Source organism: Cebus imitator, unplaced genomic scaffold, assembly GCF_001604975.1.
Source record: "Cebus imitator isolate Cc_AM_T3 unplaced genomic scaffold, Cebus_imitator-1.0 Scaffold702, whole genome shotgun sequence".
Taxonomy (NCBI): domain Eukaryota; kingdom Metazoa; phylum Chordata; class Mammalia; order Primates; family Cebidae; genus Cebus; species Cebus imitator.
The window spans coordinates 586,226-601,521 of record NW_016108017.1 but is presented as its reverse complement, the minus strand read 5'-3'; the positions used below and the strand labels follow the sequence as shown (position 1 = coordinate 601,521).

At 35.6% G+C, this 15,296-nt stretch overlaps 1 protein-coding gene across 9 annotated transcripts in view; it reads right to left on the bottom strand.

Moving 5' to 3' along the window:
* Positions 1 to 15,296, bottom strand: part of RASAL2 (RAS protein activator like 2) — a 188,110-nt gene that overhangs the window by 31,218 nt on the left and 141,596 nt on the right. For 8 of the 9 annotated variants that reach the window (XM_037734999.1, XM_017518742.2, XM_017518741.2 and 5 more), the window contains 4 exons: positions 11,120 to 11,273; positions 8,759 to 8,857; positions 7,159 to 7,713; positions 4,722 to 4,866 (listed from right to left, as the gene is read on the bottom strand). In XM_037734999.1, coding sequence (XP_037590927.1) covers positions 4,722 to 4,866; positions 7,159 to 7,713; positions 8,759 to 8,857; positions 11,120 to 11,273 — 953 coding nt within the window. Of the gene's footprint in view, positions 1 to 4,721; positions 4,867 to 7,158; positions 7,714 to 8,758; positions 8,858 to 11,119; positions 11,274 to 13,166; positions 13,414 to 15,296 lie in introns of those variants that run through there. The other variant, XM_037734998.1, reaches the window with a different exon arrangement.

The following is a 15,296-nucleotide window of genomic DNA, read 5'->3' as shown; positions in this document are numbered from 1 at the left end:
AAAATTAAAGGCATTGAGGTCAGATAAATCTAGGCTCAAATCCTGGATCCATCATTTAACTGACTGTGGGGCCTGGAAAGGTCACTTAATTAGTCCGAGTTTCAGCTGTCTTATTTGTAAAATAGTGTTAACAGAAACCACCTGTAGAGTTGTGGTGAGGAAAAGACATAATGTATGAAAAGCATCTAATATGGTACCTGACTCTTAGTAGGAGTGCCATACAAAACGTATTTTAATGTACAAATCATGCAACTTTTAAATAATTTTTTGTCAAGTGAAATGGCTAAAACTAGCAAAAGCCTTTTTAAAATATTACAAGACATGTATTCAACATGTTCTCTATGTCTCCTGTGCTATGTGTTCCCACAAATGTACTTCCTTGAAAGAGTACCTAAATTTAAAACTAAGAAATCAGTGTCAAACATCCCATGCAAAAACTGGCTAAACTTTACACATGCATCCTAAATATTCTGTTTAGTGAGTCCTTTTAGGTTATGTGTATTTGAAGGAAAAAATAAGATTAACAAAGAACATGAATATTAACAATATTTTTCTTTTATTCTTCAAGAAAAGAGCCAGATAAATAACTCCAGGGCCCAGAAGTAAAATAATTTCTACAGTATCAGCTCGAAAAGTTTTTGTTCCTGATTATGACATATTTAAAATGCTCCAAAATAGAAAAATATTACTTTAACTGTTGAAACAATAACCAATGTTTCAGCATGCAGAATGTACCGTATTGAAAGGAGAGGCTTTTATTGATATGTAACTAGAAGTTTGCTTACTTGATCAAAATTACCAAGACAGATTTAAAAACCCATTTAAGTTTGCCTCCTTGCATTTGAAAAACACCAGAGCCAAAAGGGTTGCTTGTTATGTTGTTTACATGTTAAGTTTGTGCCCAGATGTTCTATGATGTATTTTCTGTGTAAATCATTAACTCATTACCATCTAGCATAAAAATTTCACATGTACGAGTAAGTCAACAAGTATGAACATGTTACTGTTGAAAGGAATTTGCCTCCACCACTAAAAGTGGAAATCAGGTCTTTTCAGGGCTTTCTTCTGTATATTTCACAGATAGTATTTCCTGTGTGTCACAGGATACCAATGTGCAATCTGATTTCAATCAGAAAGGTAAAATAGGAAAACAGATGGAAGATTTAAATCTAAACAATGCAGAGTCTGTGCAGAAAAAGTAATGCTTTAATTAAGATAAAGACTGGCTAAAAAGCAGACAGATATTGTACAATATTACTGGCAACTTTTAAAATAAATTCTCTCTGAAAACTATTCAAGGAGTCTGGAAACAGTACCTATTTTCTGCCCAAAGTATATGAAATACTTTAATGAGAAGAAGACAATATAGCCCTTATCCTGAAGAAGCTTACCAATTAATTCTGTTTATGCTCTTAGAGGCAGCAGCCGTTTTTACTACTCTGGCCCTTGCTCTTGGATTATAAATATTATTACAGAGATTTCTGAGGGGTTACTTGAATTTCTTCCAAGTCCACTGAATTAATTTTCATGCTTCATTGAGCCCATCAGCCATTTAATCATTCACTGTCCTATCACAGGACTGGTACCCACTTTCTATTTTGGAAATTATTTCATTCAGAAATCCTGTTTAGCACACTGAATTTTTAAGTATGACTATTTGATTTCAAAGAAGCAGGTAGTCAGTAAATATTCACCCCTATGTCCACAGAATGGAGAATACTGTTTGAGATGCTTTTTTTTCTTTTTTGGTAGCCTTTTATAATGAAACACAAATAATTAAAGCAAACCATGAGATATAATTGATGACTGTAATAAACTCTTTATGTAAATGACAGTATAAATCTCTTTGTACTTTTCTTAAGCTCTTTGTACCATTTTAAAGTCTACATGATTAGAGAAAAAAATATGAAGACAAGCAGGAAGACAAAAAATCTGCTTCAGAGCAGAAACCAATTGCAGTAGCTACTACAATGTGTCTGCTTCATGTAAACATAGTGATCCTGTTGCTCGACTGGCGACTCACTCTTTATTCCTTACAGCCTGGCTCCTTTCCTCCTGAAACCAGTGTGAGCCATCACCAGTGATATTTAAGGTGCCAAATGCAATATCCATTCTTTTTCTTTACCTTCCATAATTTCTGACTTTAATGATGCTCTCTTATTGGTATCTAGGACTCAGTATTTTCCTGGCTTTCTTTCTTTTTTGGATGCTCTCTTTCTCTGATCACTTCTCTGATTCTTCTTCATTCTATATGATAATCCCAGGTGCATTCTAAGATCTATCTTTGGCCTTGTTCTCTTCCTGCTCTGGTAATCTTACAGCTTCATTTAACCTCTCCACATGTGTAAATTGGTCCCAAATTTCCAACAGCCAGCTAGACAGGTGATCTGCTTAGATTTCCTACCTAAAACCCCTGAGATTTCCTACTAGAACTTCAAATTGAATATGTATGAAATTTCCTGTTTCACGCCTACTAATTCTGTGGTTTCCTGTCAGGAATCTCATCATCCCCCTAGTCACTCACAAAACCTCACAATTCTCTGTAATATTTGTTCCCACAAACTGAAAAATTTGCCAAGTTCTATCAGTTTAACTTTAATACCTCTCATATCCATCTTCTCTATTCTTACTTGCATTATTACCCTCATTCAGAGCCTGAGTCTCATTATTTCTTACTACAATGGCTTTTTTATTTTTATGTTTTAGAAGGAGTTTTGCTCTTGTCACCCAGGCTGCAGTGCAATGGTGCAATCTTGGCTCGCTGCAACCTCTGCCTCTCAGGTTCAAGCAATTCTTCTGCCTTAGCCTCCCTAATAGCTGGGATTACAGGTGCCCACCACCATGCCTGGCTAATTTTTGTATTTTCAGTAGAGACAGGGTTTCAACATGTTGGCCAGGCTGGTCTCGAACCCCTGATCTTAGGTGATCCACCTGCCTTGGCCTCCCAAATTGCTGGGATTACAGGTGTGAGCCACAGTGCTCAGCCTACAATGGCTTCTTAACTGATCAGCTTTCAGCAGCTTTCTTCACCAACTTTTTAAAGACAAGGTCTTTCTCTGTCACCCAGGCTGGAGTGCAGTGATGTGACCATAGCTCACTGCAGCCTCAAACTCCCAGGCTCAAGCAATCCTCTCACCTTGGCCTCCCGAGTAGCTGGGACTACAGATGAGAGCCACCATGCCCGGCCAAAACCCATCTTAATCAGTCTGTTAAGTTAATTCCACTGAAAACAACCTGCTCACAACTTTCAGTGGCTCTCCGGTGATTACTGTAAACTTTAAATCCTCATTCAGGCATTTGAGGCTTTCAAAATTTGGTTCTAATTATTATCTAATCTTTTTGTTTGTTGTTCACAAAAAGATTGTCTAATCTTTTTGTTTTCTTTCATGTCTTTTTCCAGCTAAATGGTTTTATTCCACACTTTCCTGGCTCTGTCCCAACTCTATGTCTTTTTGTTCATGGGTCCTTTTCCCCATGCTAATTCTTATCTCAATGTCTGCTCTTGCTCAATGTCTGTTTTTAAGTAAACTTTCTAGCCTTCAAACTACATATGCAAATGTATTTCACAGAGAAAGTTTGAAAATTCTATCAGCTACATTCAATTTTTAAAAATTCTTTGAAAGAACACAGAATCTCTCTCTTTTTGGTACAGAGATAGCCCTTATTTTATCTCCTTATAGTGTAAACTCCTTGATGGCAAAAATCTCTCCAATCATTCAACGTATTTTTACTGTCTACTCTTGATAGTCACATGTGACTGTTGAGCATTAGAAATGGCTTGTGCAAATTAAAATGTGTGATACATGTGAAATACACACAATTTCAAAAAGAATAAAAAAGTAAAATACCTAATTAATAACTTTTATTCTGACAAGCCATTAAATAATACTTGGATATACTGGGTCAATGAAATGTGTTACTAATTTCACCTGTTTCTCTTTACCCTTTTTAATACTGTGACTAATAGAAAATTTAAAATTACTCCAAATGTAAAAATAAATAAAATTACTCACACATGGCTCATATTATGCTTCTATCGGACAGTGCTGTTCAATAGTCTGTGCAGGCAGTAGGGTATGGAGGTAAAACAACGGGCTATTTCCTTCAAGGAACTCACATCTGCTCTATCGTGATATATATTAAAGTGACCAGCACAGTGCCTTACTGTAGTGGTTAATGCCTTAACTTCGTGACCAAATCTAGAACTACAAGTGTGTAGTCTAGTGAGCAGGAACTGCTGGTTGAACAAAAATTAGTTATGTTAAACATTCTAGACACTTCAAAGGCAGAAATCTCTGGGGGAGTTGTGGGAAGTGGCAAGTTTCTTCACTTTGATTAGAGGTTTGCATACATGATAACAAATGTCAGGGTAACACTCTCAAGACTAGGTAATATATCATCATATAAACACCAACACTTTGGGGAAAACAGACCACCTCAGATCTATCAGTGGACAACGCTGATATTACTGTGCATCCCAGAATCATGAAGTTGAGAACTGGGGGAAGCAGTGTATGCTGACAGGGTTTCTGTTTCTACATTTATTGTTGTTATTTCTCCACTGATGAGTACTGCAAAGACTTCTTACAGCCACAATTCAAACCTTAACACTTGAGTCAGCTAGAACTAAATAACATGCTCAATTCATTTGTCTCATGAGGTTGAAATATCTTAAAATCGAAAGGTAAAGAAAAGAAAATAGATGTTTTTCTCTTTCATACCCAGTGCGTCATGAAGATACTGTTGTCCCACTAACTTGAGGTATTCCTCAATGGATTTGGTGGCAATAGTGTTCTCTCTGAAGATCAAGACATCATGCTCTCCACAACGATCCACCTCAGACATCACCAAGTCAGTCAGAAAATCCTGGTAGAATAATGTTCAATCAAGCAGAAAGCAACTGAATAAATAATATACATTAGAAGAGACTGCTGAAATATCAGACACCCTGGAAATGCTGCTTTAAAGCTAAAGCTACCAGATTTATCTGAAAGGAAAAAAAGCACTCAGGATAAAGTCTTAGGTGTTACTATCCCTACATTTAAAATTCTTTCAAAGATTTTCCATTGCACTTTTGATAAAGGCCATAATTCTGAATGCGATTTACAAGTCCCTATATTTTCTGGTTTCTGTTTACCTTTCAAGCCTTGTACCTTTTATTTTTAGGTCCTTTAATATACCAAGCCCTTTCTAACCCACACAGTGTTCTCTGTTCACCACAAAGCCTTTTTTTTTTTTTCAAATACTCTTCTTAGTTCTGCTCTGCTCCTACCCTTGCTTCCACTCCCACTGTTACGTGGCTCATTCCTGGGATCCTTTGGATTTTAGTTCACATATCATTTCCTCAGTGAAGGCTTTCCTGATCAACATTGCCCCTGCACTCCATTAGTCAGCTCCCTTTGCTCCATTTTACAGTATCATCTCTCTTTTTATCCTCTGCAATTCTCACTGTAATCACATTTATTTCTGTAATTACTTGATTAATATCTATTTTCTCCAGAAAACCAGTTTCTGTTTTTGTTTACCACCATATCTCCAGTGCCTAATGATTTCTGGCATGTTAGGTGTTCAATATATAATAGTTACAAATTGGTTCACAGTATCAATGTAGAATCTACTGAACTCAACACTAGAAGTCATTTTCTAGGCTGGCTGTCTGCCCATCCATCCATCCATCCATCCATCCAGAAGGATAGCATAAGGAGAAATAAAGGCTCAAAGAAACAGCTGCTTCATTCTGCAACAGTCTTAAAGAACTTCTTATAAGGTTCAATGTTGGTTGTTCAGTTTGAAATGTGATAACATCATATATTTTGAATGCTACATAATTATTGGATACTTCTAGGGCTCCAAATGCCAAAATAGGGACAATATGCTGATTTATTTTCACTTTAAAATTAAGCATTTTAAACACCAATGGGACTTACTCTGGGGCAGCTTAACAGTGTAAAAGAATCGTGGACTTAGGAATCACTATTAAACTTAATGCTAAGAGACAGGAGGAAACTTTTAGGGGTGACAGTAACATTCTGTATCTTGATCATGACGGTGGTTTCAATGGGCACAAAATCGGTCAAAACTTACTACAGTAACTTTTCCACTTTAAATGGGTGTTTATTGTACCTAAAATGTATGTAAATCAATATTGTCATTTAGAAAGTCTTATGTATATTCTGAACCTTGAGCAACTGAAAAGTAGAAATTCAAAATTTCAGTGATACCTCATTCCAAACTTATAAACTTTTTTAATGACAGAAGGCCCAAGATTATCATTAATAACTTTAAGCACAAAAGTTATAATCCATAGAAAGGCAGATAAGAGACTAATGATCGAGTATATTTATATACTCTGAAATATCAATAAACAGTAATAGTACTTTGGTTCTAAATACATTATTCTAGCTGTGAATTTCTTTGGCTCTGAGATATAATTTTATCATGACCAGTTTGCATACAGTATAATGACAACTCTGCCTCGTTAAGTGAATATGCCTCACAGGTCAAAGATTTTTCTCAATTGGTTTTTGTTTTTCCTACAACCAGCATATCTCTCCTTAAAAAAAAACAAAACAAACAAAAAAAAACCTTCCTGAGTTTTTACTTCTATCCAAGGTGAAATAAGAAGTCTATCATGAAACAGCTACCAATTTTATAATATCCCTTAGTATTTTTATTCTAAATATAGATTTTAATCCCATGAAGACTCTTGCTAATACCCAACATGCTTCTGGAATACCTCTTTCTGTGCCTAGAGGATACAGTCCTCAGTTAATCTTAAACAAAATACAGTGAGGAAGAAAACCACCATACAACACTCTAGAACTAAAGATAAAGAACCCTGAACACGCTGTAGGGTTATCATGCCGATCCTACCATTTATTTTGTCAGACAATAAAGAACTGACTGTAGTATCTATGTTTCATGCAAATGGACTTTAAATAAATGTTTGTTGGTCTCTCCATTTTACTGGTTTAGTTTTATAATTTTTATCTTTTCTCGGTCTAATAGGTTTTCTTCTTAATTCTTCCTTTTCTTCTTGTTTTGACCAACAGTAAAGCACATTTCTCTAATTTGGATTTCTACAGTAACCATATCTTTGTTTCTTTGCAAAAGGTCGGGAAGAGATTTTAGGCATTGCAATCCCCCTTTTCCACTTACCTTGGCTCTGCCAGTACTTTGAAGAATGTGCACTAAGGCACAAGCCAACTCCTCTTTATTTCTCACGCTAATTACTGGCTCAAGGACAGAACACAGCATGGTGTAGTTGCTGGTGACAAATTCTGCAAATTCTTTGTATTGTTCCATAGGCAGAATGGTGATAGTTTGGAAACGTGATTTAATCCGAATAGAAGGTCCTCCTGTCTTTCCTTTGTTGGGTGTAGGTGTACTCACTGGATACCACTTTTCTACAAATTGGCGACCAGTCACACTGGCAGTGGGGATGTTGACTAGCCCTACGTAATTATTCTTGTCCTTCTTTTTCTTTTTTTCCACATCCTTGTAAATGTGAACTGTGATGCTATGAAGAGGTGGAAGGCTGAAGAATTCAAAATGTTCACCCCAGAAAATATTGTCTGCTTTGGTCTTGCTGGTTGTACGAGCAAAGAGGGTATCATCAAGGCACAGTTCGCAGAAATATTTCTTTTTAGGGGCAAGGTCCTTGGCTTCAATGATCCATAAACGAAGAACATTTTCAGCTCGCCTGCAATTGTCCTATAAAGAGGCAACAAAGTTGAATTTCAGAGCTCACATTGCAGAAAAAAAACATTTTTTTTCTTAAGTTGGCAAGGTTGATTAGGTATTCTATTAAGGGGAGTCAACAAATAATGAAAGGGATTGCTATCTCATTGCTTAGGTTAACAGCAAGCTCTAAATAAGAAGAACAAATTAGAATCTTGAAGAATTATATATATTTCATTATATATTATATTATATTATATTATATCTAGCTCATTCTATTTAATTTACTTGGGTTAAGAAAATATCATTTTGTAATGGTAAGTTTTCATATAGCCAGCCTAATCTCTGCAAATAAAAGAGATAAACTGTTAAGAAGCTCATATTCTAGCCCCTCTTCTACCATGTTCTAACTTCTGACATGGCCAATTCACTTAACTTTTCAGAGTCCTTTTACCCATACTGGTAAAACCATGACAATAATATCTGCAGTAAGACTATTTTTAGCTTAAAAAATGGATATTTGTCCCTGCCCAAATTTTATGTTGAATTGTAATTCCCAATGCTAAAGGTGGGGACTGGTGGGAGGTGTTTGGATCAGGGGGCAGATTCCTCATGGTTTGGTGCTGTCTTTGTGATACTGAGTTCCTGTGAGGTCTGGTGGCTTCAAAGTGCATGGCACCTTTCCCCCAAATCACTCAAACACACACACACACACACACTCTCTCTCTTTCGCTTGCTCCTGCTTTCACCATGTGATGTGCCTGCTCCTGCTCTGGCTTCTGCCATGACTGTAAGCTTCCTAAAGCCTTCCTAGAAGCTGAGCAGATACTAGCATCATGCTTCCTGTAAAGCCTGCAGAACTGTGAGCCAATTAAACCACTTTTCTTGATAAATTACCCAGTCTCAGGTATTTCTTTATAGCAATACAATAATGGCTTACTACAAATGGCATAACATATAAATGTGCTTTAAAACTCTCAAGCTGTAGACAAATTAGGGTATTACTATTATATTTACCTTCTGTCAACTAATTGCTTACAAAGTTACACGTTTTTTAGATACTCAAAGCCAGTATTACCTTATTAGGTTGAACTGTCCTGCGAAGGTTTTCCATCCACTTATCTCTCTCAGAAGCGGAGTTACAGCTGAAGCATTTACTTCCACTTAAGTAGGTAACCTTCAACATAAAAATTAGACATAAAAAAAGGAAAACATTGGATTTCAGGGCTCTATCATTTGGGTTCATAGCATACCTCTAACTCTTAAATGATAAGGTCAGAATGTCCTGGAATTAGGACAGATGGATGAATGGATGGATGGATGGATGAGAAAAATATGGTCTCAGATCCTGAACTACTCATGCTGTGGTAGAAAAATAACATAATGAGCAACATCCTTACCAATACTAAAAAATTAATTTACTAATTTAGTGTTATTGTTACTCTCATCCTCTAATGAAAATATACTAAGAGTCAAATTTTATTGAAAGTAGACAAGGCCAAAAGGAATGCAAAGTTGTGAGTTAGAGATATGCTATGAACCCAAATCACACTATAAGAAATTAAGATGATCTTTGCTAGTTTTCTGATACCTATATTTATATCTATGTCTACTTTTTGCTTAGGTAGCATCCACGTCCATTTCCATATATGAGAACAAAGGCCATTTTAAATTCAGCTGAGGAAACTAAAACTGGCCTATGGTTCAGAAAAATAAAAATTAAATATTAGGCAATAACTTAAATTAACTGTAAATGAATATGTTCAACTTTGAGTTAATAAAAAACAGGTAATAAAAGATGAGTTTCTTTTCTTTTTCTTTCTTTCTTTTTTTTTTTTTTTTTTTTGAGACAGAGTCTCACTCTGTCACCTAGCCTGGAGTGCAGTGGTACAATCTCAGCTCACTGCAACCTCCACCTCCTGGGTTCAAGCGATTTTTCTGCCTCAGCCTCTTGAGTAGCTGGTACTACATGTGCACGCCACCATGCCCAGCCAATTTTTGTATTTTGAGTAGAGATGGGGTTTCACCATATTGGTCAGGCTGGTCTCGAACTCCTGACCTCGTGATCCACCCACCTTGGACTCCCAAAGTGCTGAGATAATAGGATGAGAGTTTCTGAAACAGCTTATCAGATTTCTTGAGACTGTCTTCACTATATTATAGAAGGATATTAAATAACATTGAAGTTACTAATATTGAATTACTATCTTTGGAACCCATTTTTCCTCCACTAGGCAACTAGCCTGCTGATTTCTAGTCATTTATTAGGTTAGCCTGACCACTATTAACACAGTCCTTTAAAAATGAAATAGGTTGTTATACACCTAGTACCTAACTCTGGGCTTGGTATATAGCCTAATGAACTGAGTTCCACAAATATGGGAAAGTTCAACTGATTTTTATAAAAAGAACACCAGTTAATGGCCTGCTCAAATTGCTGAAGCTTGCTCCCTTATTAACTCAATCTCTGGCCACAACCTATTAAATCCGATCAGATTAGATGCTCTGTCCAATACAGCAGCTACTAGCCTCACACGGCTATTCCAAACTGAGATATGCTGTAAGTATAAATACACATTAGATTTTGAAGATTTAGTCTAAAAAAAAAGGAAACCATTTCTCTATTAGTGAACATGTTGAAATGATAGTATTTAGGTTACACATGTAGCTTGTACTGTATTTCTTTTGGACGGTGCTGGTCCATAAGAAAAGGAACCAAATATCTTTTGACTTCTGCAACATCTAGCATAGGACTCATCCCTAGTCACTTAGTAAGTTCTTGTTAATTAATCAAATCCCAGCCCTAATAATTCTATGTATGTATCAATATATGTATATATAGTTATTGAATTTTACTTGTAACTGGCCAGTAGTATATATTTGGAAGGAAGAAATCACCTTATGATAGCTGCAATTTTGTTTATTCAAAAATTAGGCACTTGCAATGTGCCCAGGTCTGGGCTAGGTACCGGTGATTTCAAAAATAAACAAGACATAGGTCAAAATACCCTGGAATTAGGATGGATGGATGGATGGATGGATGAATAGATGAATGGATAGATAAGAAAAACATGCTCAGGTCTTGAACTACTCATGCTGTAGTTAGAAAAATAACATAATAAGTGACATCCTTACCAATACTAAAAATTAATATACTAATATGTTATTGTTAGTCTTGTTCCCTGATGAAAATGTACTAAGAATCCAACTTTATTGAAATGAGACAAGGCCAAAAGGAATGCAAAGCTATCATTAATAACTTTAACTGCAAATGTGATTCGATGAGATTTCTAATTTTTTCCCTGTATGTAATTTCTAGCAACTCAAAACCAGTTAATTAAATCATCAATGGCACAGTAATGAAATCACAAAATTACTGGATAAAAAAATTCAATTGTTGTTTAACTACTCTTCCTTTTTTTCTACGCTTTATTCTTACCTCAAAGCAGAAGTCTTGTCCAAGGATGCTACTATGGAGTGGTTTCACTGATACAGGTTCCCCTCTACCAAGATCCAGACATTCCACTGCACTGCATGGGCTTAGCAAGGATTCATGGGAACGTGACTCTTTTAGTTTAGGCAGCCCACGAGACCTAAAAGTAGAAAAAGATATTTAAGGTAGTATAACTTGGCCAGCAAGGAAATGAAGGTCTAATGCAATGGAAGACAACAATAGATGTACAAAAGCCTAAGGGAAGAAATAAATGAGGAACAAATGAACAGTTAATCTATAATAACAGTAATAGTAATCATTTATGTGGCAAACATATTCTCTCTATATATTTATGTGAGTGCACACACACTTTTTTTCAATACAGCATAAAAATATACTACACATTTACTTGTCTTCAGTGAGCGTCAAAGCCCATTACAGACATTATTTTTTATTCTCATTCCTATTTTGGAAGATGGAGAAATATATACTCTTTAAGGTTATCTTATATATTCTTTCTTATGCAAAGCTATTGCCAAAAGACAAATTATTTTTGTTTTCATGCTATAGCTTTATCCTTTTATATCACTGACAAAATAGTAGTGGCTGAATCTTCATTTTGTTTCTTTCTACTTTGGCACAACACACACACACACTCACTCACACAGAGAGTCAAAGCTAAACTTCTTAGCACAAGGTCTTGTCTTTCAAAAGTCCTGATTTCCATCTCAATATAGTTCTTTTCTGGCAGGCTTTTGGTTCTATACATGCTTTACTGTATAAATATGAATAAAGAATAAAATTCCTTGAAGAAACCTCCCACCATGGAAAAAATAAAGCCCAAACTTTCATCTAGAAATCTTTGTCAACACCATTCAGTCATCCCGGCTGATTTTGTTTCCTAGTTGTTTATAAGAAGAATGCTAGGAATCATGACTCTTGTCACTACAAAGCCAGTACTTCACTGCCTTCCTCTTGAAAGAATTAAAGGAGCCAAACATATGAAGTACAATATTCTTGAATCCCAAATTGGATGGCCATGCAGTTTGACTCAATAATTATAGTATCTACTGAATGAAACACCCAGAGTTACATACATATATTTGAAGCAGAAGTACTCAGTAATAAGGATGAAAAGAAATGCCTTGTTTAAAGGCAATTGTTTTTATAAAACACATTAAATAAGCAGCTTCATTTAATTCCTTGAAATAACCACATTAACACTAAAAGGAACTTAAATATTTAATGCCAGAGTAGCTTTTAGTTAAATTATAAAGTAAAAAGATATAGGAAACTAGCATTAAGGTTGCTTTCTCCCATCTACTTTTATTCTAAGAGTGTTTAATCACATTCCATAAAATAAGAAACAAGCTTATAAGGATTTTAGTTCTTCTTTCCACACACACACACAAATCAGCCACCATTTAAAGTTCAGGATTCAAAACATGTGTTCTGATATTCAGTAATTTTTAAAGTAAAAAAGTCAACATTTATATTTCTTGCTGATAGTATAAAATATGCACAAAAGGGACAAACGCTACCTAATGTTTTGCATTTGAAAAATGTCAAAATGTTTATTTTTCTGCTGATATTGGGTAAGAACAAAAAAAATTTAAAAATTAAAAAAACTAAAACAAAAAAGAAAAATGCAACAACGTAAGCTCCATATTTATTTCCCTTTGTTCTATGTATAAGACAATGACATGTTATGTACTGTAAATATAGTACATCAACTATAATTAAATGTTAAGATTGTATTCTACTTATCATATAATCTTTCCCAATACTGTATGCTACATGGGAAGCCTGGTTCAGGAAACTGGACACTGTAATCTTAAACAAAACAACAATTCTAGCCCATTTTTCTCAGGAGGAGTTGCTGGAAGGAAAACTCCTCTCCTGCTCTGGTGTGAGCTTCTCAACAGGAAAGATTAAGGCATGTTTAAAACAGAAGGAGGTATGACAGACGCTTACTTTTGTTTTTTAAATTCTCTAGGAAAATTTTCTAAAGCATAAATGAATTTTATTTCAAACAAAATAAATGTCTACCTACATGAAACAATGGTAGAGCCACCTGGCAGTGCAACCCCAAATCATAGCGGTGCCACATTTCCTGGTATAGCAAGTCTCTTTCTGAACTACATGTCAGAAAACAACTCTCTGTTAGAAGACGAGAACCAATAGAAGATGGCTTCTTTGTTGCCTTTGGTTACTGATGACATCTTTGAATAAATGTTTTCCAGGTGTTATTTCAAGTCTTCCATAGAAGCAGAACAGAAACACAAACAACAAGATCAAGATTCATCTATCCAAACGATTTGCAAGATAGGTAATATTCCTTTATCTCTTTCTTCAGGCTGTACCTAGCCCCTCAGGTAACAAACAAGGCACCTGGGCTCTAGGCTGGGTCTGTTGCCATGGTGCTACATTAGAGCTGGAAGGCAGCAAGAAGCAGCTATGGCTTGAATAACTCAAGGGGCATGCTCTGCAAACATGGCAAAGGTGACTATTTTAAGACAGAAAGGAAGGAATGATGAAGCTTCTATCCATTTCTATGGACAAGTTCTCAGTAAACGGCAATAGAAGAGACTGAGCCAACTCTGGGAATGGAAGATAATCTCTTATTAAAACCTCTACTAGGTGACTCACGCCTATAATCCCCAGCACTTTGAAAGGCTGAGGTGGGCGGATCACTTGAGCTTAGGAATTCAAGACCAGCCTGGGTAACATTAGTGAAACTCTTTCTCTACCAAAAATACAAAATAAAAAATAAAAAGTAAAACCTCTATTAGGGACTAACGAAAAAATTTAGCTTGCTTCATATACAATTCCCACGTACCTACTAGAAGTTATTTCCTATATCCCACCTTGCAAGTACGAATCTTTCCCTTACATGTGTTCCGCTTTCTTTACAGTGCCTACTGTGAATGTTTCTAGGTATTATTTTACCGAAACTTACATGGGTTACATTTTTTGTCTTTTAGAGAAAGATGGTAAAAACTATTTTTTCACTGCATTTCCAGTGCTAAACAAGTTTCATTTTGATACTCAGGTCTACCTTCAAATGTAGCCATAAGAGGATTTAAAACCAGGCTACTTGGAATTATAACTCCAAACTCTTCCTAGTTACTGAAATTTCAATTAATACACAGTTCAAAATCTCATATTTTTCTAAGCATTTTTATATGTGTGTGTACTGAATTAAAAACCAAAGTCACTAATATGTTCAACATTATTATTGAATAAATAAGCAAGCCTTCCCTGTATTGGGAAGAAAGTTCTCTAGGAAGACAGAAGTAATTCCCAGAGAAGCCAGATTATAGTAAACAGGAAGATCAAACAGCCTGGGAATGGCTTGGGGCAAGGGAGGCATTATTTTTACAAATATTTCAATATAATAACATTACTAACCCCAAGTTTCCTCTAAATCACGTTTACCTCCTCCTGAACTGATTTTTCTTAGATCTACTAACTACAGAGTTTTAGGAGCCCTGCATGGCACCAGAGTTTACTCCTCTAATGGAAAGCAGAATGTGAATTTATTGGGAGAATAATGAGTTTAAAATAATGATTCCCAGTCCAATCCAACAATGGACTTCATCAGGAAATCTAATGCATTCTTGAAAGTAGACTCTGCAAATCCCTTGACTACTGGTCAGGTTCTCACCCTGACTGCTTCCCACACTGACCTATCATCCCAAACACCCATGTAAGAATAATTCAGGGCTCCATAGACCATGTATTGATTTAAATGAAAAACTGCTTCCCAGAGGCAATTTTACTTCTAATTAATTTTACATCATATTCTTTACATTTTTATCTTAAGGTCAGCAGACAATCTTAATTTCTGTGTAAATTTCAAGACCTCTAGCAACGTGATAGGTAATGGTTAAAATCTAATTGTTTTGCTGATGAAAATTACCTGCTGCTCCCTACTTATTTAAGAAATAAACTATAAGGCAGGTGAGGCTTTCTATTACCCACTAAAGTGAATGAGTATTATATTGCTTGAATCCTCCTCATCCCTATATGAAGTCAGTCTTAAAAGATAAAAGTGAAGGGCTGGCGGATGGGGAGCCAACACACACATAATAGTAGATACACTGGTGAAGAAAAAAAGGGAATAAAATAACACTGATTAGTGCAATTTTTTTTTTTTTTTTTTTTTTTTGAGACGGAGTTT